Genomic DNA, 23,221 nt, shown 5'->3' with positions numbered 1-23,221 from the left:
TAAAACTTTATTTCCCAAAACAGGTGGCTTGGGACCACAGTTTGCTGACTCCCTGGGTCATTTGGAGACTTATTTCTGTGGAGAAAGATTTAGTCAGGTTCTTTTCAGATACAGAAACAGTTTCCAAGTACCTTGTCCCAGAGAATAATCTTTCTAATTAAACATGGTTCTGAGGTAAATACTTTGAAGGATACTGGTACCCACACCTTATCATGCAGTTTTTTTCAGAAACAGAAACTGAGGGAATAAGATGATATAAAAATTCATGTGCTTTAATAACAACTCTCACAGCTCAGGAGTTGCATCCTAAGTGAACCAGAAATTTCTGTTTGCTACCCTGGTATCCAGTATGAGAGCCATAAAAGGGATGATTTTTAGGAACTCTCCCACAGCAGTGACTCCAATGAAACAAAATGCCTTGGGTGCTTGGTGATATTTAGAACAGAAATATTCATGAACTCTAAAATGCTAAAGTAAGTCAGTGGGATATGGAACAATAGCATGGAGGAATTCCGTAGAATCTTTTATGGGGTGTTTGTGTGTTTGATCCTTGGAAATGTGTACATTAAAAATTATAAGTGGGAAAAGTATGTTTACATGATCTCAAACATAAAAAATCAATATTTATGAATCCTATCACTCAGTATTCATTAAATGTTTATTAAGAACTTACCACGAGCCAGTCTCTGCTCTGGAAAGACAGCAGTGACTAAAATATACCAAATTCTTGCCCTCGTGGATCCAGTTTTATGAGAGAGAGACATATTAAGGATCCAAGGGATTTTAGCAATTGATATGTTTGGAAGTTTAATATCGTAAAATTTCTCTGCTACAAAGCTGCTTATATAAAAAGCTTTCTGCCCTTTGCTTGATCCATTTTGCTTTGTTTTAGGAATAAAATTTTTTCTGATCATTTCATTCAGCCAGTATTTGTTGAGTTCTTACTATGCACCAGGCCATTCCAGGTTCCTGAAATATGGTGTGACCAAAACACATGTGCATGCCTTTTCTCTTGTCTCTGCAATCTTGTGAGGAGACAGGATACAGGATAAATAAGTAAACTAAATGCAACGGTAGATGGTGACCAAAGGGCAGAGGTAAGGATGAAAGCAGACTATGCACCTTGGGAGAATGCAAACTTCCAGATTTTGTTGTCAAGGAGGACTCCTGAAAAGGTGACTTTAGAGTAAAAAGCTGAAGAAAATGAAGGCACAAAATAATGTGATAGTGGGAAAGAGGTGATTCTGGGCAGAGGGTTCAGCAAGTGCAAAACTAGCTAGAGCGTAGAGCGTGAAGGAGCGAGAAATAGAATAAGATGGGAGGTGCAGCAGGAACCAGATCACAACTGGCCTTTGAAGTCATTGTAAGGATCTGGGCTTTTATTCTAATCATGAAAAAAGTATTGGAGCAAAGGAAAGCGATGATCAGGTTTGTATTAAGATAACTCCTGCTGTAGAGAATAGACAATAGCTACAGGAAAGCTTTTAGGAGACTGTTGCCATAATCCAGGTGAGAGAAGATGGTGTGAACCAGCAAGGCAGGTGAGACGGGCATCTTGAGCTATGGTGGCACAAAGGAAAGGGTGGGAGGTGTGGCGGGGACCAGCGTTCCCACTGCCAGAGCCCACCTGCCACAAAGGGGAGATGCTTGGAAGCACTGACCATTCCCGGACTATTGCTGGGTCCCCAGTGGGAAGCACAAGGCCAGGCACATACCAAGGGATCAACTTAGGTGATTAAATGTTGCAAAACCAAAAAAAAAAAAAAGAATGTGAAATGAAATCAGTTTTACAGTCGCCTCCTGCTAGAGAACACTCTCCTCCCTGTATGGCCTGTCGTCATTTTCCATTCTTTGGTTATTTATTTATGAATTAGCACCTTCAACATTTGTCGATGACCTAAGGAGACTTCAGGTTTCAATAACCTGCATACTAGTAAAGATTCCACTGAACTCTTTCCTTCTATCTTGTACCTTTATGAACTGAAAGCACTACTACTGCCTTTTCCCATTAAAGAGCCTAAGACTGATGGTAACTGAATGTAATTTTTTATTTTTAGGGAACAACTGAATTCTTTATTGAAGACCTATAACGTCTTTTATAGGAATCAGGAAAATCTGCATATTTTATATGGACAGGTAAGCCCGTCAAAGAAATTCAATACAGTTTGATTCACGGGAAAAAAAAAAAATTCCATAAAAGTGCAAAGGAGTCAAGATAAGTTGGAGTTCATAACCCAACAGCACAAATGGTCTAGGAGAAACAGGTGAATCTGTAACTTGATCATGATTTTTATTTTTAGACTATATTACAAAATCCCAGTCCTGGAACATCTATGACTTTCTAAGCTTTTTTTTTTTTTGGAATAGGAAAACACTTTAAAATGACTTTAATGATATATTTGCATTCTACTTTTAAAAAGTGGGTGAATATCTTTTGAACAGCAGTTCCACTGGAAATCGACCCTAGTACTTTATTATATATGCACCAGTATGTATATAAAAGGATGTTCATGAAGATATCATTTCTAATGAAAATAAATTTGAAGATATATTGTCTTTATACCAATGGAACATTAGTCAAGTAAATCATGACATATTTGTAACATGGTTTGATTTGGCTGTTAAATGTTAATGAATTAGCTTCCAAAGAATTTCAGTATGTCATAATAATTGAATTTTAAAATGTTGGAGAAACAATTCAGCAGAGTCCTGAAGCTGGAAATTGTTTTTAAGGGTGGGGCTGACAAGGTACTGCACAAGATGGCTTTAGATTTTCTTTTAATGCCTCATTCTCCACAGATCTCCCCACTCGGTCTTATGGTCTAAAGGGACCCACTTCATATCTTTATAATATGGTCCTGGTCCCAGAGAACATTAGAACTTTCTATGCATGTTTCAGATCTTCAATTTTGACACTATAGCACTGACTCTAGGCCATCATGACTTGGCTTAAACCTGTAGCTGGCACAGAAGGAAATTTACAGACCACTCTGGCCTCTAGGATTGAGCTTAAATAATTTTGTTCAATTGGATAGTTCCATTAACTTCCAACATGTAATTTCCTATAAAAGTGGAAATAATCCTTTTATAAAGAAATTGACCTAATTTTAAATTATTTCAATATTGTCCTATATCTTAGATTTCTAATAAATGTAACTGTGAAAACATAAAATTTAGGACAAGATCAACACTTTAAGAAAGTGATTTTATATTGTAATTCAATAGTTTCCACAAAATTCATGATGTTGAAAAGTTTGTTACTGAAGTTCCTGCTATGGCCCAGCAGGTTAAGTATCCCAAGTCCTCTCTGTGGCAGCACAAGTTCAAAACTGGCCTGGTGCAGTGGGTCAAGGATCCACCATTGCCACAGCTGTGGCATAGGTAGCAGCCTCAGCTCAGATTCAGTCCCTGACCCAGGAACCTATGACGTAGGTGCAACAAAAAATAAAAATAAATAAAAAACAAAACATTTAATAAATAAGTTTTTTAAAGAGAAGTTTGTCTCCTTTAGGAAAATGAATTTTGATATTACCAGCATCTAAATTGGGGCATGTCCTTTTCTAGTCTGTGAATCAGTGCTCAGTTTACAAAAGCCATTTGATTTTTTAGAATAAGGTCTCATGTCTTACATAATTTTTTAAAGCTATAAAGCAAGAATATCATATTGCTGAATCTTCCCATCTCGCTGTCAATAAAGTTAGAATCCAGAGCTTTCCAAATCTCTGACTTAGTTACAGTGATAGACACTGTTAAGGGGGGAATGCCTGGAGAATAACGTGTAGCTTTCTTAATCTCTGATTGATTAATGAATATTTATTGCATATTGCATGCCAGACATTGTTCTAAAAGTTAGAGATATAGCAATGAAGAAGCGAGACTGAATGTTCTGCCTTCATGCTGCTTACATGTTAGTACATGGAAAAGACACAAAAAACGTATCGTGTGTGTCAGTTGGTGCTAAGGGCTATGGGGAAAAGCCGAACAGGGAAGAGGGCTCTCAGCCCAATGAATCTAAGCCGAAGGGGGAGGGGGCATTTGACAGGAGACTGAACGATATCAGGGAGCAAACCCTGCAAAAGGGTGTGATTCACACGTTTCAGGCAGAGACGGCAGCCTAAGTAAAGGTTAAAAGTAAAGTCTGTGAGTTCCCGGTGTAGTGTAGTGGTTAACGAATCCCACTAGGAAGCATGAGATTGAGGGTTCGATCCCTGCCCTTGCTCAGTAGGTTAACGATCCGACGTTGCCGTGAGCTGTGGTGTAGGTCGCAGATGCGACTCGGATCCCGAGTTGCTGTGGCTCTGGTGTACACCGGTGGCTACAGCCCTGATTCGACCCCTAGCCTGGGAACTCCATATGCCACAGGAGCGGCCCTAGAAAAGGTAAAACAACAACAACAACAACAAAAAAAGTAAAGTCTGGCTCCTATAACTGAGGGACGGCGGGAAGCCAGTGCAGCAGGACCTTATGAGTATGGAATGTTAGAGAACAAGGAAGCCAGAGAGAGGACCAAGGACAGGGCACCGCAGGTGGGGCTTGCACATCGTTGTGAGGACTTTAGCATGTACTTGGAATGAAATGGGATGCGCCCGAGGAGTTTTGCATAGAACAGTGACATTATCTAAAGATTCATTTCAAGAGGATCTCTCTAGCAACTAGGAACATATAGAGGAACAAGAGAAGACTGAGGTAGACCAGACAAAAACTAATGCCCTAATCCAGGCCAACAATAACAATGGCATAGACCAAAATTGTGGTCATGGACCTGGTGAGGATACCCATATGGGCAAGATATTGGATGTGCTAACACATTCAGTTTTGAGATGCTTGTAAAGCTCATTGGATGTGCTAACATAATTCAGTTTTGAGATGTTGAGTATAAAGAAAGATTAATAGTGACTCTAAAACTTTTGGCCTGAGCAGCTGGAAGGTTGGGGGCTGCAATTTACCGTGATGGGAAGATTGAGAGAGGAAAATATTTATGGAAGAAATATTAAGAGTTAATCTTAATCTTAGGAACATATTAAGGAATATATTAAGTTAGGAACATATTCAGTTCCTAGGAACATATTAAGTTTGATGCCAAGAAGGAAGGTTGATAACTGAAGATTGGGCTGGGAATATGAAGTTGGGAGCTATTAGTTTAGAGGTGCATATAAGGATCATTGAGATTCCCAAGGCCATCAGTGTAGATCCAGAAGAGAAGAGGCCTAAAGATGGCGACAACGAAAGCAGGTAAGTATAAATAATCCTGCAGGGATCATTTATTTAGTTAATCTCAAAAGAGATGCTTTCTGAAATTAAAAAGTATTCTGCTATTCCTTACACGAGAAAAGCACATTGTCTGATATTTGTTGGAAGTATTTCTTCTTGAAAGTATAAGTTAGATAACCTCAGAAAAGCAGTTATCCTATAAGTCTTTGATATAAGGGATTCAATGAAATATAGTTAGGCCAAGAAAAGATGTTATACATCAATAACTAAAACGTAGGCTTTGTGTCAGCTGCTGCCCTTTCAAAGAGCAACTCATGTTTAGTTTAACAACTGGTTGGTTGCCTGATCTCACAGTAACTGAAATGTGAACTCAAAAGTGGGAGAAAAAGCAAATTTTGTTACAGGAATGACTCCAAACTAGGCCTATCAGCCAAAGAAATAATGAGCAATAACATGTATTGAGCATTTTAAATACCATGTCCTATGAACCCGGGATTGTTATGATGTTTGTTCTTCAGAAGCAGCAGCCCAAGTGTAAAGGTATTTAACATCCTGTCCAAGATCTCTTGGCTAGGAAGTGGTCCAGCTGGAGTTCTAACACAGATCTGTCTGATTTCAGAGTCTGGAGTTTTTATTACAAATAAGAACTGAGTCATTTATGTTTCTTGGTAATTAATTTTTCATAATAACAAATAGTTACTGGAGGTTATAGTAGTTACTGGATAGTTAGAGTATCCCTTCTATATTTTCTGAATTTCCTATAATAATAATACACTAATAACAGACATCTACATGTAGGAGTTCCTGTCGTGGCACAGTGGTTAACGAATCTGACTAGGAATCATGAGGCTGCGGGTTCAATCCCTGGCCTTGCTCAGTGGGTTCAGGATCCAACGTTGCCGTGAGCTGTGGTATAGGTTGCAGACGTGGCTCAGATCCCGCATTGCTGTGGCTCTGGCATAGGCCGGCAGGTACAGCTCCGATTCCACCCCTAGCCTGGGAACCTCCATATGCCCTAGAAAAGGCAAAAAGACCAAAAAAACAAAAAAAACCCAGACATCTACATGTACAAAAGCGAAATAGATTAGAAAATAAGTTCTATGAGAATGTGCCTTGGTATTAATATTTACATCCACAAAATAAGTGTTCCACCATGTTTACTAATTTTTCTTTATTTGCATGGAATTTCTTTCTTTTGTTATAATATTTCTGACTTAAAGGAGATTACTCAGGTACTATTGATCTTTTTCAAATATTCAGTTTCTGTTTTGCATTTTACACTGTCTTTACCTGTATTATTTCACTTGTTCTGCATAATAATTTTGCGAGCTATACTTTTCCTGGTCAGAAATGAGAAAACAGCCACGAAATTACTCAATAGCTGTTCTTCTGATTTCTACTTCAGTACAGTTTTTAATTCTGCTTAAGTTTTAAGGTAAATAGAAGTAGAAAATTAAACTTTCACTTAAATGAAGAACTGAGTTCAGAAAGCTAAAATTTTAGCATACTATGCCCCCTGGTGGGCATGTCATTGTCATTATGACCCACTTGGCTGGTTTTAGCTGTTTTAAGAAATAAGAGAATGCATCAAAACTAAAACTGTTCTGTAGATAAATTTAAAAGCCAAACAGTCCTACCCAAGAATTTATTTTTATCTATTAATATATCTGACAGACTTCACTTCTACATCTTCAGTTAAAACCTTTCCCTCTGTAAATGATACAAAACAACGTTTGAGACGATTGGTTTCTTCCTTAGACTGAAGATGGTAAACTAATTGTGGAAGGGCTGTTGGACATTTTCTGGGGAGTAAAGCGCCCTCTACAACTGAAAATACAAGATGAGAAGCAGATCCCATCTTTTACTGCGCTAAAGTCACCGGATGTCTTTTCCAAAAGGTGAGCTATCTTTTATGGTTTAAATTCCTTAGAAGATGATCTTCATATTTACCCTTGTTATGTGCACTCTCGAGGATGAAAGCTCTAATGCTTATGGACCATCTCACTTAATCCCCATGGCTCTAGGAAGTAGGTATTCAGAAACCAGGGCTCTGAGAGGTTAGGTAGTTTGTACAAGACTCTCAGTTACCATGTAGCAGAACTGGGTTGGACCTCAGGTGTATGGGGGCCAGAGCTTCTGCCCTCTCGGCTGCACTCCTCTCCTGGAAGATTGCATTCTTTACCTAGAAAAGACAGCTGTGAAGGCAAGATTTCATTAGTCCTGGACTTGTCACCAAAAACAGGGAGGATAAAATTTAAATTCCTTCTTTCCTTGGGACAAACGGTTTTTCTTGCCTTCTGGATAGGAGACAGTTATGTTCCATCTGATTGCTGGGTCCTGTTGAACTGGGTCAGGACAAAGTGCATTTGAAGTGCAATAAATGCACAAAACAGTTCTCTGTGTGGGTTTTTGCAACTGAACCTTGAATACATGAGTCGGACTGATATTTTCATTATCCTTTACGATTCTTAGAAATATTAATAAATATTCCCAAAGGAATCATGCGTTATGAATATTTGTTGTCTTCCTGCCTCACTTCTTCCCTACTTAACCTCTGATTCTCTAATCCATCTCCCTTTTGTGTTTACTTGGAGGTACCAGGCCTTCTCTCCATCCATGTCCCATCCATAAATAGATGACTGGAATTCTAGAAGGATGGAGAGAGCACCCAGGACTTTTTCTTCCATCTCACTTTTGGCCAGAATGAAGGAAAATCAGGTATCACCTTGAGAGAGGCCCCCCTTTTCCCTTGGAGAAAACACTGAAGTCCTGCTATGATTTGCACCTTGCCATTCTTTCCCAAACAGGATGCTTCACCAGTTCTAAACATTTTGCAATTCCCTACACATGTCAGTTTCTTATTTTCCTGATTCTCTTCCTAATCGCCTACTACTTCTTGACACCCATTAGCTAGACTCTTCCACCAATCCTTTAAGATTTGGCCAGTAGCATGTTCTCCAGAAAGTCTTTTCTGACCCTTCAGTCTGTAGTAGGTACATTGGTACAGTAACACCTTTTTTTTTTTTTTTGCTTTTTTAGGGCTGTACCTGTGGCATATAGAAATTCCCAGGCTAGGGGTTGAATCAGAGCTGCAGCTGAGGCCTACGTCACAGCCACAGCAACACAGGATCCAAGCAGCATCTGCAACTTATGCCACAGCTCATGGCAACACTGGATCCTTAACCCACTGAGCGAGGCCAGGGATCAAACTGGCATCCTCATGGATACTACTCGGGTTTGTAACCTGCTGAGCCACAACACTAACTCCTACCACTTTTCTGTATCACTTTCTGAGCATGCTGTTAATTGTATTTTTATGCACCTGCCTCCCCCTTTAGCCTGTGAAATCCTCCGGGATAAGGAGCATCTCTATCCCAGGGCGCAAAGAGGGCATGCAAAATACAGTATTGACTGAAACCTGCAGAATCCTGGTAGTTAAATTACCTTTGCTCTGTTGGGTGAACTGTCTCTCCATCTCCCATTGTTGACTGGTTACCCATCCAAACTAAAGATGGGTAAGGGGCCCAGTACTTATGAAAGAGCAGAAGAGAGACCACAGACTGAGGCAGCCTGGTGAAGTCCTGCATCCCTCACCTTCAGGTACTAGATGATTGATGGGGCTAATGATTCTGAATGACCAGGAGCATCATTTAGAAGTAGAAATTAACCCTGGACCCTCCTTTTAGGAAACTGTACCAGCTTTGAATTTGGCAAAATTAGCCATCATTCTTCATATTACTTAAGTACTTATTACAAACTTCCGTGAGTAGCCAGCTCCTTTGGATGAATTTTAATTATTTGAATCACAAAAAAATGATTATTATTGAACACTGTGGGAAGATATTAAGGAGATGCAGTAGGCTACTTGTATTATACATTAAACCATCAGGATTTTGAATGGATATCCCAATATATATATTTTTTTTTCTCAAATTAAAATTCAAAACACTTCCTAGAAACCCTGAACTTGGGGATGAGTTTCAGGAGCCCAGGTAGATAAGATAAGTCAATACCTTTCCTTCTTCCGCAGAAGAGGATAAATTAATATCCTTATTTTGTGTTTTCCAAGGAATCTATGTGCCTTTTTTCATTATTTATCAGAACAATGCTGTGAATCAAACAGGAATTATCTTCTTTAGTTTAAAATTGAGAAAGACTATCCTAGAAAACTTGGCTTGCCCTTTGCCATTGTACTGAGACTTCCTGGGAGAACATTTGAAGTTAAATGCACACTCGTATTATATCAGATTTTTCTGGTGGGTAAGAATTATCAGAGAAAGGTCCCACTCTTCTTACACACACGATTAAGGTTAGATTCAGTTGTGACTAATTAGCAGAATTAATCTTCTAATTAATTAGCTAATGTGCTAATCTTTGTGGGAACCAACAGAATCCTCGGGGGGGAAGGGGCAGCATAATTTGAAATGGCTCTTCCTCGGCTTCTGATTCCCTTGTGGGTGCCAAGCCACCTAAGGTGTGCCCTTTGTTTCAATCCAATCCTAGACACTCTCTCTCTGTTTGCCATCCTTAACGTGGTATTTGTTTAAATTCTAAGCCTTAAAGGGAATTGTGTAGAGAAGGAGACTGCACACTCACTCTGCGACACTTCTTCTTGTTCCTTTTCCCACACGGGGTTTCTGGCTGCAGAACTTACACCTCTCCTCTCACAGGATCAGCAATTTAATATCTCTAGTAGGCAGTTGTGGAATAAAAGATGTAAAAGTTGTACACTCAGCTGCAGAAGGGCTGCAATCTTTCCTTTCAACTCACCTTTGGAGGGGATTGTCTGTTTGTCAAGCTCATTTGTCCTAATTACCTCTAAAATTAGTCACACTGAATCAGTTTAATGGAAATGGCAAAAGTTGGAAAACAAATCAGTTTGAGCTGTGACCACTTGTGATCCTTTATGAAAAAAATTCTGTGGGCAGTACTTTAATCTTTCATATCTGGTCCACATCTTTTGTTCTGGAATTTTTTCCCGTAAAAACAGCCTTATTGAAGGTTATGTTTGTTTGCACCAGTTTTCATTTCTGTCTTTGATGTCTTTCCAAAGTCAGTTTTGACACGCTTTGTACAAATCATGGCAGAATGGTAAAGAGCAGAAACTGGATAGGTGTACATTTGAATAACACCCATAGTGGGTTTTTTTCTTGCAAAGGGGGTAGGGAAGTGACTGCTTTCTATTTGTCAATCAAATATCTACTTCTATCTTTTTTTTTTTTCTTAGTGCCACACCCGTGGCATATGGAAGTTCCCAGGCTAGGGGTCCAATTGGTGCTGCAGCTGCCAGCCTACACCACAGCCACAGCAATGCCAGATCCAAGCCACGTATGTGACCCACACCTCAGTGTGTGGCAACACCAGATACTTAAACCCACTGAGAGGGGCCAGGGATCAAACCCGCATCCTCATGGATACTAGTCAGGTTCTTTACTCCTGAGCCACAACAGGAATTCCTCTACTTCCTTTTTATTTTGCAGTTCATTATAAAACCTCCCCATTTCTTAAATTTGCTAATGGGGTACACGCTGAAGCTTGGTCTGAACATGGCCAACAGTCCTGTGCTTGGGCAAGTTCAACTCTTTGATATTACATCAAGTTCCAACCAGTTTTCTTTGGAAAACTCTGTGTAACTGCCCTTAAGCTTAGTCATGTGCATAGTTGTATGTGGCAACATTTCATGTTACACAATCCAGAGCTGAAAATTGGATGTTGGGTTGGGTTGTGAGTTTTTTTGTTTTTTTGTTTTTTTGGGGTTTTTTTGTTTGTTTGTTTGTTTGTTTTGGTGTGGGTGTGTGTGTGTGTGTGCTCCCAATATGGTAGGGAGGAAAAGGGGCCAAACACTGACTGTCTTAAGCCATGTTTATTCTTCGGAATTTATGTGACACCACTAAGCTGGAAGTAAGGACAGATGTCAAGTCTGCCAGGATTACCAAGAGTTTATGTCACATCCCTGGCCTGGCGTGCGTGGATTCTCTCTCTTCCCCTGTGTGAAATAGCACGGAGCTGCTTGGCCTTTTTAGCTTCTATGTTACATTGGTATTTTGTTTTTTCCATTGCTAACACTCTATGATAATGGCATTTGCCTTTTTAAAATCAATCTTCTCCAAATAGGGGAAAATTTATCATGTTATCCATCATAAAAATAACTAGATTCTGAGTCAGGACCTAAATAGTTCTCCTTTGAGTTGAAAGTTATTGAGTTAAGGTTTCCTATAGTTCTTGGGCTTTTATGACATTTGTTTTGACTGGCTATATTCTGGATAGTACAGCCTAGTAGAAAATCAATGAATAAATAGATTACGGGTTTCTTATCTCCGTCATAAGGCTATTATTGTGAGGTTTAAGTAGTATAAAATTTGTCAAAAGACTTCCAAGAAATTCTAAGATTAAGGGAAAAAAAGATCATGTTTATTCATATTTTCCACCATTAATATGAATAAGCATTTTTTTGTTCTTGTGGTGGCCAGTGACATTTGGGTAGAATTAATGCCACAAATTCCCTAGAAGCAGATGTGTTTTTTTTGTTTTTTGTTTTTTTGTTTTTTTTGGTCTTAAGGAAAAGAGACATGGAAGAGATTCTTGGTAGGACCAAGGCTGGTCCAAATGTGATACATACTTTAACCTAGAGAGATTGGATATGATCTTGGATCACTAATGGTTCTTGATCCATCATGAAATGGATATAAATGATGGGGATTAAGACGACAATGACAAGGAAGATGAGGATGATCATGATAGTTTTTAACACATGTTGATTGCTTGCTATGTGTTAGACAGTTTTCAAGGATTTTACACAAATCAACTCATTTAATCATCTCAACAAACCCATCCTACCTCATACCATAATTATTCCTATTTTATAGACAAGGACAGTAAAGCACAGAGAAGATAAGTAACTTATCTAGAGCCAGCTAAAGAAAATAAAAATGAATGTCGGACCACCTGGTAAAGATAAGCAGTTGCTCAGTTTTATTTATTCTGGGTATTAGAATGCATTGAAAAGTTTTAATATCCTATGTAAGTCATGATTTTCCAGAAAAGTTTCTCATACACTGTCTTCCTTTACAAATCGTGCCCTTCAATGTGTCAAGGACCTTAAATATAGACTTTATATTTTATTATTTTAGAGTCACTTTACCTAAAAATGCTTTGAATGCAATAGAAAATCAATGCAAGTTGACAGAATAAACACTAAGACTATTGTGAGCTATCTATATAAGAATCGATTATGTGATATTCTGTAATAACCTATGTGAGAAAAGAATCTGAAAAATAATAGATATGTGTGTGTATATTTATATATCTGATTCCCTCTGCTGTACACCTGAAACTAACACAGCATTGTAAGTCAACAACTCTAATAAAATTTTTAATTATTTAACTAATTAATGTTTTTAAAAAGAATGGATTATATTGGTTTCTACTAATTCCATTGGCACACATGCTTTTTAAGAATCCATGTAAACTTGTGTTTCAGTGTGTAATAATTACTGTGTCAAAATCAGTAGAGCAAGTATTTAAAGCACATGCCTACTACTCTGGTATAAGTATCATTTTAATAACATAAAAAACTGTTATAACTTAAGATGATGTATCTGCCTACAGAGGACCAGAGTACTCTATTAATGCTGTAAATTCAAGGGGTTCCTTTGTGGCCCAGTGGGTTAAGGATCCAGCAGTGTCACTGGACTGATTGCTACCATGTGCGTGTTTGATCCCTGGCCCAGGAACTTCCACATGCCTCAGTCACAGCCAAAAAAATATCAATACCGTAAGTCAGAAAACCATCAGAGGCCTCTTTATGAGTAGACTTGATATCACTCATAATATTTATTACTTTTCAGGGGAATGACACGCTGGGGAGAATTTGATGATCTTTATCGAATTAGTGATTTGGACAGGACTCAGATTCCAGTGTCCGAAGCAACAAAGTCCCAGGAAGGTTAGTTTCAAACTCTAATTAATGAGAAGACTTTTTTTGAAATCATATCAAGCATGAATCATAAATGCTTCTCTGAAATTTAACATTTTATAACTGTTACTTATTAAACACATTTTAAATTTAAAAAGATACAATTTTTAGGGACATACATATTAACTTATATCACTACAGTGCTCATATGATGTTTAAGAATCTTTCTTTGCTTATAAAAACATTTGTTTTTAAGTTACATCAAGTCACTTAGATTTGTTACATTAGGGAGGACTAACGGTTTGAATAAAGTTTGTACACATAAAATTGTTCCATGTTTTCCCCAAGAATTAGGCTCATTTATTGCACTCAGTAGCTTTTTATGTTAGACCAAGCCCTTCAGATTGAATTATGCATCTTTTGAGAAGTCGAGCATTTTAGTTAATAGATATTTATGTAACAATGCTTCTAGAGTCAGATATGCTAGGGTCACTGTATTTAATACAGTTGTTTCAAGTATTTATTTTAAAAAGAGAAATCTACTTGAGCATCAAATGAGTTCCTATCAAATTTGACAGAACAATGGAAAATGCCAGCTCCTATGACATGTGGCATCAAGAGTCATAAGAATGATGATGATGTGATAGTGATAATATTAGGATCTCTGACTTACTGAGACTCTTAAGCATCAAGCATTTTACATGGACTTTCATGTCTCACATACTTTCTAGAGAGCCAACGAGGAGCTGATGACTGAGGCAGGGGCTAGGGTTCACATTCCTGGGGTGGCGATATTACCAAGTGGACTTCAGATGGAACAAGAGTATCCTGCTGGCAATATCTTCGTGAATCTACCAACAACTTCCAATGTTCAGCTAATTTTTTCCAAAGCATTCTCAATTCAGACCCCTCTGCTGCCTCCATAACAATCCAGATTCTATAACAAAACGTGATGGTCCTTTCAGGATTCCCTTATTTTTGTCTTATGGCCTTTTGGCATCTTTTATATGAGGATCCTTCTAACTGGCCATTTGATAACACTCATCTAAACAAAGAGAAATCGCAATATTTTGGCACCAAAGATACAATAAAGATCTACTTGTATTAAAGCATCAGTGGTAGAAAAGTATGAACTATCACATGCTATCTGATGACACTAATTACAGTAGAGTTTTTGTACAATTTTAATTACAAGGTAAAATGGAATACAAGTGTCAGCAGATAGTCCTATTCTTAAACAAGATCATTGCTATTTTCTATTTAAAGGCATTATCTGTCCATTGCTTAGCTACATAATCACTTAGGTACATAATCAAATCTACCCAGGATGCAAAGAGTAAGTAGCTAAATTATATGGGCTAATCACCGTTATTCTTCCCAGATTATTTATCTTACCAGTGTAGCACTCTGAAGCCTCATACAGATGAAGAGCCTGAATCCCCGCTACTGTATAGAACCATGAGTGAAGCAGCCCTGGTGAGGAAAAGGATGAAGCCTCCAATGATGGACAGAAAAGCCAGACAGAAACATAGGGCCTCTATTAACGGACACTTTTATAACCATGAAGTAAGTTACAATATCATTAATGTTACTTAAAAGAATGTTGTCTCATGTGCTAACAATACCACTCAATTCAGTTTACAATTAAAAATAATAATACCATTAGATATACTACTACTGTTATTACTGGATACTCTCTATGCCTTAGGCATTAAACTGTTTTAATGGGTTATCCCATTAATTGCTAAAACAGTCCTATGAAGTAGATACCATTATTTCCCCTGCTTTGCATGAGTTAATTGAGGTTCACAGAGGTTACAAGATTTGTCCCGGGTCATACTCTTAGAAGTTGCAACTATGAACTTGAGACCCAGCTTTGTCCGATGGCAGAACCCAAGTTCTTTGCCAACATGATGGCTGAACACTATCTCAGTGGCAGGCCCCCATCCACACATTAGAAAAACAAAGGTGGCTCAGTTGATGCCTCTGCCAGCATGGAGCTCAGGGCTTGGGCAAAGAAGCCAATATATACACAAATGGCATTAGAATAACATTCAGTAACTGCTGCTGGCTGTGTAATTATTGAAAAGCTCGCTTGATGAGGAAAAAAAGAATAACGTAAGCACTACAAAAGAGATTAGTTCAATGTGCATTCAAATATTAATATTTAAATAAAAGGAAAAAATCAGCCATAGGCTGATTTTGATTTATTCCGATAGATCACATTTCCCATTTTCTAGGTCTTGTACATATACACATAACATTTTTCACACGTGTCATTGAAGTTGGTATATTTTGAATTCTTTTTTTTTTTTGCTGAATATATATTACATTTACATATTCCTTTCCATAGTATTTGTGAGATATTTCATTTGGCTGAAGGTAGGAAATATGTCAGTTCTTTTTCTAGAACTCAAATTTTTCACGTCACCTGCTTTAGCAGTCATTCGTCCATTCATTTAATGTGCATTTTAAAAGCACTTATTCTGTGCAAAGCACTTGTTCTAAGCCCTTTCATACAAAATATTGTCATTTTTCTTAAGCCTTTTCCTATTGGGCTTCCTACCTTATTCCTTCTTATTTCTCTCTTGAGAGGGTATCCTTTTGTTCCTTTGGAGACCAATGGGGAGAAACTTCCACTGTAAATTCTTTGTTCAAAGTAGACACTTTTCTGGCTATAGCGTAACAGTGACAGTCCTCCACAGCTGTGCAACTACCAATTGTCCTGGTTTCCTCTCCTCCTCAGAATTATGCTTTCTATCTCCGTTTGTGGGGTGATTTGTGTTAAAGAAGGCTGTGAACACCACATTGATAAATGAGCAGCTTCCAGATGGGGTCCTGATGCTAAGAATGAGATTGGCACTAAGTTGGCAGCACAGCATCAGAGTTAAGCGCTTGGGCATTGCAGTTTGATGACCTGATTTCAAATTATTGCTGGGCAAAGTTAAGAATCGCTCAATCTCTTAGCTTTAGTTCCTTCATCCCTCCTTCTTTACAAGGTTATGTGTGTGTTTTTCCCACTACATACATACCTATGATAAAGTTTAATTTATAAATTAGGCAAAATAAGGGAGTTCCCATAATGGCACAGTGGAAACGAACCCAACTAGTATCCATGAAGATGCGGGTTCGATCTTTGGCCTTGCTCAGTGGGTTGGGAATCCAGCCTTGCCATGAGCTGTGGTGTAGGTTGCAGACGTGGCTTGGGCCCACGTTGCTGTGCCTGTGGCATAGCCCAGCAACTGCAGCTCTGATTCGACCCCTAGCCTGGGAACTTCCATATGCCACGAGTGTAGCCCTAAAAAAGCTAGATAGATAGATAGATAGATAAATGAATGAATGAATGAATAAATAAATAAATAAATAAATAAATAAATAAATAAAAATTAGGCAAAAGAAAAGATTACCAACAATATCTCATAATAAAATATAATAATTATAGTAATATACTGTAAAAAGCGTTATGTGAATGTGGTCACTCTCTCTCTCCCTCTCTCTCAAAATATCTCAAGGTGCTGTATTCCCCTTTGTAAAGGGTGTGAGATGATAAGTGCCTATGTGATGAGAGGAAGTGAGGTGAATCACATAGGCATTTTGAAGCAGCTTAGGGTACCATGGAGTATTGTCTGCTTCAGGTGATCCTGGACCATCAAGCCATGATGCTGTGGTTAACTGGCTGTCAGGAGCAGGTGTTGTCAGTGATTGGGGGTCTTAGGAGGATGGAGAAGGATGATGTGAGATTCTATCACTCTACTCAGAATGGCACACAATTTAAAACACATGAGTTATTTATTTCTGGAATTTTCCATTTAATTTTTTTCATCTTTCTGAGGATTTATTTTATTTTATTTTTAATTTATTTATTTATTTGTCTTTTTGCCTTTTCTAGGGCAGTTCCCGCGGCACATGGAAGTTCCCAGGCTAGGGGTCGCATAGGAGCTGTAGCCGCCGGCCTACGCCAGAGCCACAGCAATGCGGGATCCAAGTCACGTCTGCAGCCTACATCACAGCTCACGGCAACGCCAGATCCTTAACCCACTGAGCAAGGGCAGGGACCAAACGCAACCTCATGGTTCCTAGTCGGATTCATTAACCACTGAGCCATGACGGGAACTCCTTCAGGATTTACTTTCAAATAAGAATATTATCAAATTATGAGTAAAAAATTTATGGTTATATGTTTCTTGTGATTTTTTTATTGTGCATTACTAATCCCCAAGAGGAATGTGTCAGAGTTATTTCACCATGGAAAACTTTTACCAAATGTTATCTAAAAGGCAGACCATAGATAGGACAACTTGTGGGAAATACTTTTCTAGATATTCAATTAACAGACTTTTACCCCAGGCCTCAACAGAGATAAAGACCGAACCGTGTGCAATTGCCAACATCAGACCAACCAGAAATGAATGATTTTTTATGGTTCAAATTAAAACAATTTAGAAAAATTATTCCAACCAGGAGGGAACTTTGAAATCTTCAACTAAACTGAAGAATGGAAGGGCTATCTAGTGAATATGTTTTGAATATTCTCGAATGATGTTTTACCTAACTTTTTCTATAAAAAAATATAAAGCTGTTTAAGAGCATAAACACAGTATTCAACAATAACAATAACGAAGGGAGCAAAACCAAAAAAGCAAATTTTTAAACTGATGATCTTGGGTTTTTTGACCAAAGGAAGGCCATATTCAAGACACTGGCTCTTGTTACTTTGTCTTGTAAGTCATTAAAATTATATCAATTTTTTTTCCTAGACATCAATATTCACTCCAGCCTTTGGATCAGAAACTAAGGTCAGAATAAACAGTGATATGAGAACTGAAGAAGTAATAAAGCAGATTCTCCAAAAATTTAAGGTAATATTAATCACTGAACCAAGCCGTAAATCTTACAAATAATTTAACTTAGACACATAAATAGATTCTTCTGAAAAATATCTATAAACATATATATCTAAATAAAATGTTCAGTTCTGAAGAATTCTTTCCTATGTACAGTTGATCCTTTGAACTGCCTGGGTTCATTTATACACTGATTTTTTTTTCCTATGCATATACTGCTCTGTTTATGATACATAGTTGGTTAGATCCCATGAATGTGGACTCTGTGGATATGAATGGCCGACCGAGGGCCTAAAACATACATGGATTTTGGTACCACAGCAGGTCCTGGAACCAATCCCCTGTGGACACCAAGAGACAAGTGTATAACATCTTTTAATAACTGTGCTCTGAGAAATTACCTTATTTCCAGGGAGCAGAGACGTTTTATGCCTGAAAGTGATAAAAGAAAGTGAGGAAACAGATACATAGTTTGAGCCTGGTTGGCTTAAAAAACATTAACGACAAAGAAGTCATGCCTATTCGTTTTCTTCCACTGACAGATTGAAAATAGTGCCCAGGATTTTGCACTTTACATTATTTTTTCAACAGGAGGTAAGAAACTTTGGTTGTTCTTTTTATATTATTCCAGTGTATTATTAATTTTGGCTCATAAGTCAGAAAAGCAGTTTACCTGATTTTGTGGAAGAAAGGGAGGGAAGGAAGAAGGAAGAGATAATTCATATTTCACCATTTCAGAGGAAGACAACCTAAGAGTAAGGTATCCAAAAACTTTCCATATTGGCCAAGCATTAAAGTACCTGAATGGCGATCAGAATCCTGGAGAACAGGTGTACAGTTCCCAGGAATTGTTAGTCATTTAAATTGTTGACCTCTGTACTTTTTCTCTATCCCTTGTCATTTCTGACTCCTACCAGAGTCATCATGAGATACCATTTCTCCCTGATCTTGTTGTTACCTCTTGCTTAGCACGGTATCTGACACATTGTAGGAGTGTTCTTTCCTCCTCAGCAGAGAAGAATGTGCAGAACTTTGTTGTGGGGTAAAAGATTAGCAGCAGGACTTTCAGAAGAGGCTGTATGTGGGGCGCTAGGAGCAGAGAGGGAAAGAAAGATTGGAGAAACCCTAAGGTAATATTGAAAGAAAATTTTTGGAAGCCTTAAAACTGATAATATCTAAGTGTTAAATCAGAGAAATAGCTCATGTTAAAAGTTAAGTGTCAGAATATCTGAGCCAGAAATTGAATAGAACAAAATTGATCCAGAACAACTATAAGAAAATGAAAGCTGGCTCTCCAAACATGCACAAGATTAAAGTCCTTATTATATATGAAATATACACATTTTAAATTCTAAATTTGTATGTGTATATGTATATATTCATTCTAGTTGTTTAGGGAAAATAAAAGGTTTATACATTGGCCTCTATAAAAATGTAAAAGATACAAACATGGATTATGAAGAATATTGGATAAAAGATGAATACTGCAATATCAAAAAGTTCTTGTAAAATGACAATGAAAAGACAATCTGATAAAAATACAAAGAAGTAGGATAAAGTAATTCAAAGAATAGCAAAATAACCACTAATATTTTTAGAAAAGCCTTAAACTGCAAATATTAAGGGAAATGCAAACGTCACGGAAATGTAAATTCAAACCACAAAACAATATTACCTTGCACTTATCAGATTCTAACAATGGTTGGCGTGGTTAAGGACAAAAGAGTATATTCACGCAGTTCTGGGGAAGATCAGACTGTCTATTTTTCTTGGAGTTCATTCCAGCAATATGTATTAATATTTACAGTATAATATCCTTTAGCCCAGCAATCCTACTAGTGAGAATCTGTTTCACAAAAATAAAAGTGCTAATACCTACAGATTTATGTGCCAGGCTATTTCTAATGACAAGCTGAAGACAAAGTCACCCATCATAGAGGAATGATTTAATATATGATTAGCATGCATCCATTAAATAAAATGAATTAGATCTATGCTAGTTGAATGGAGGGAATTCTTTAATATGTAATAAATGAAAAAAAATGCAAGATGCTTATAAATGTAATAGTATGATCCCATTTTTTAAAAGAAGTTTAGATATTTATTTATTTATCAGTCTTTTTAGGGCTGCACCTGCGACATGTGGAAGTTCCCAGGCTAGGGGTCGAATGGGAGCTACTGCTGCCAGCCTAACCACAGCCACAGCAATGAGGGATCTGAGCCACATCAGCAACCTACACTGCAGCTCACGGCAACACCAGATCCTTAACCCACTGAACAGGGCCTCAAGGATACTAGTCAGTTTTGTTACCGCTGAGCTACAACGGTAACTCCTAGATCTCAATTTAATTTTGTGGTATATATAACTATATGATCAGGAGGAAAGATATGGAAAGATAAATACCAAGCCATTAACATTGATTACTTGGATAGGGGGGTGGGGAGATACAGAAAAAAAAAAAAAAAAGATGAGACGGAGAAAAAAACACGAAAGGGAAAAAGCCAAACCTAATTATGATTTTTAAAAATATGTCCACTATAAAAATAGCAAGTATGCTATGCCCCCCTTTGTGTGTTGTTCGTGTGTGTGCATGAGGAGATATACGCAGGGAAGGCCACTCCAGTGAAATGCTGATTATCTCAGAGTTCTGAGATTCCAGGTGATCTTTAATTTTGCCTTATACTTTTCTTCATAATTATGATTGAATGCACAGGATTTTTTACCAAGGAATAATTGGGAAGAATTGACAGATACAATTGTATATATCTGAAGGATAAACTATGATGATTTGATATATACATACACTATAGGATGATTTAAAAGACCAAGATAATTAACACATCCATCAGCTCACAAAGTAAACTCTTTCTTTTTTTTTCCCTTGGGCTAAGAATGCTTAAAGTCTACTCTCAGCAATGTTTGAGTGTGCATTAGATCCTCAGACCTTATTCTTCTAATAACTGAAAATTTGTATTTCCCTTTGCCAATTTCCTATTTCCCTTTGCCAATACATACATTATTTTTAAAGTCAGAAAAACTGTATTTTTACTGCAAAAATGTAATTCTTTACATTTTACCGGTGAAAATCATGTTTTCTTTTATATTTTGTGGCAAAATTTCTTACATATGAAATCCAGAACTAAAGATAATCATAACTTAGCACCTATTAGGGACCAGGGATAGAGAAAAGAATGGAGCATATACTAGCCATTTGGGTTGTAATATGGAAAATAAAGATTGATGTGTTTTGGAGTTCCCGTTGTGGTGCAGGGGTTAACGAATCTGACTGGGAACCATGAGGTTGCAGGTTTCAATCCCTGGCCTCGCTCAGTGGGTTGAGGATCCGGCGTTGCCATGAGCCATGGTGTAGGTCACAGACATGGCTCAGATCCCACGTTGCTGTGGCTCTGGCGTAGGCCGGCAGCTGCAGCTCCGATTCGACCCCTAGCCTGGGAACCTCCATGTGCTGAGGGAGCAGCCCTAGAAAAGGCAAAAAGAAAGAAAGAAAGAAAAAAAGAATGATATGTTTTAACACCTTTTATCTACTAAGCCCATGATCTATAGCAGTGTTTCTCAAATTGTAGTGCCTTTCAGAATTACTTGGAGAGTTTAAAATACAGGTTCTCAAGTTCCTCTATATCTGAGGACAGTCTGGGAATACGTATTTCTAATAATTATCCCAGGTCACCATGAAGCAAAAATATGAAGCAGGACACATTGCTCTGTAATATCAAGAATGGAACAAACTGTGGATGCAAAACCAAGTTAACATAAGGTGTAAAAACTAAAAACAATAAAAAGAGGATTCTGGTGAGTTAATGAGAGGAGCTAAATCATCAGGGTTTCCCTTTAGAAATAGTAGAGGAATTAAAGCGATGAACACTGACTCTGGACACAGGAATGGATAATGTCACTTTAATTGTGAGGAAGCTGGGCTTCTGTATTCTAGACCCTCTCTTGTCTTTTTTCCTGGGGTGAATCCAACCTAGGGGATGAGAGTAATTCTGACCCTCAGAACTGACCATGCACGCAAGTATACACATGATACTGTAGAAAGAGCCAACTGGTCTACCTTTTTCCCATCTATCTATTTCAGCAGAGTAGATGGATTGTTCTTTAACCATGCAAATCAGACTATGTCACCTTCTAAATCCTCCAGTGGTCTCTCCTCTCACAGTAAAGCCGGAGTCTTTGTCCTGGTCCCATTACCTCTTCTCTTCATCATTTAATCATCCTTCTCTCACCTCTGTGCCAGCCACCCTGCTCCCTGACTTCTTTTTGACAGCCTTAAGCATGCACTGACCTGGTGCTCTGTTTATTTACTTACTCTTTTGGGCACACACTCTCCTCAAATTGCTTCCTGATTCTTTTCTCTCTCCTTCAGGTCTTTTCTCAAATGTTACATCTTCAGTGAGACCTTCCTCAGCCACCCAATAATAATTTTCCCCCTGTACACACATATTTGCACATGTGCACACTTTCTAACCCCTTCCTTTATTTCTCCTGATTACTTATCACTAATATATGACATGTTTTCCTGATGTGTCTCCTTTACCTGTCTCCTCCAGTAAAGTGCAAGTCCATGATGGAGATGATTTCACTCTGCTTTGTTTATAGTGCACCCACCACAGAGAACAGTGCTGGTATATAGTAGGAACTCAAAAAATATTGGAGGAAGGAAGGAGGAAAAAAAATGAATGAAAGGGCATGCTTTATTCTGTCCTGGCTTTATTCTGATAAAAATGAAATCGCAGATGTGAAATGACTTTTGACAGAAAGCCAAATGTAGCTTGTGGTGGGAGTGTATATATTCTAACTCCAAGAAATTTAAAGTTTTGTGACTATTCCTAGTTGGAAGTGATATTCTTTCTCATCTCAATATTATGGCTGAATGAATGAAGCCTACAGATGAATGAAAGAATAAAAATTACTGCAATTCTGAATATATTTTTGAAGAAAAGCCAAGAATTGAAAGTAGAGTGAGAGAGAAATAAAGAATTGAGGATAATTACAAAGTCTTAGACCTGAACTACTGGAAGATAGAATTACATTCACTGAACTAGTAAAGACCAATAAATGTTTGTTGAATAACTAAAAAATTGTAAAGAATATTTTGGGTGTGTTTTTTGATAAAAGGCATAAATGGGACTGGAGATTTGTCTGAACATCCCAACCAAAGACAAGGTTGAATTCTGAGATAGAAAAACAAACCCTGAGGGATAGCAAGAGAAAGAAGTTCATTTTTAGTTC

At 37.8% G+C, this 23,221-nt stretch overlaps 1 protein-coding gene across 2 annotated transcripts in view; it reads left to right on the top strand.

Moving 5' to 3' along the window:
- RASSF6 (Ras association domain family member 6) overlaps nt 1–23,221 on the top strand; it is a 55,590-nt gene that overhangs the window by 30,392 nt on the left and 1,977 nt on the right. For both annotated transcript variants that reach the window (XM_047799180.1, XM_047799181.1), the window contains exons 3-8: nt 2,058–2,136; nt 6,970–7,109; nt 13,059–13,156; nt 14,508–14,692; nt 17,884–17,985; nt 18,513–18,564. In XM_047799180.1, coding sequence (XP_047655136.1) covers nt 2,058–2,136; nt 6,970–7,109; nt 13,059–13,156; nt 14,508–14,692; nt 17,884–17,985; nt 18,513–18,564 — 656 coding nt within the window. The remainder of the gene's footprint in view (nt 1–2,057; nt 2,137–6,969; nt 7,110–13,058; nt 13,157–14,507; nt 14,693–17,883; nt 17,986–18,512; nt 18,565–23,221) is intronic.

This window comes from Phacochoerus africanus, chromosome 10, assembly GCF_016906955.1.
Source record: "Phacochoerus africanus isolate WHEZ1 chromosome 10, ROS_Pafr_v1, whole genome shotgun sequence".
In the NCBI taxonomy this organism is placed as follows: Eukaryota; Metazoa; Chordata; class Mammalia; order Artiodactyla; family Suidae; genus Phacochoerus; species Phacochoerus africanus.
The sequence above is the reverse complement of the archived record's forward strand: the minus strand, read 5'-3'. Positions and strand labels throughout refer to the sequence as shown.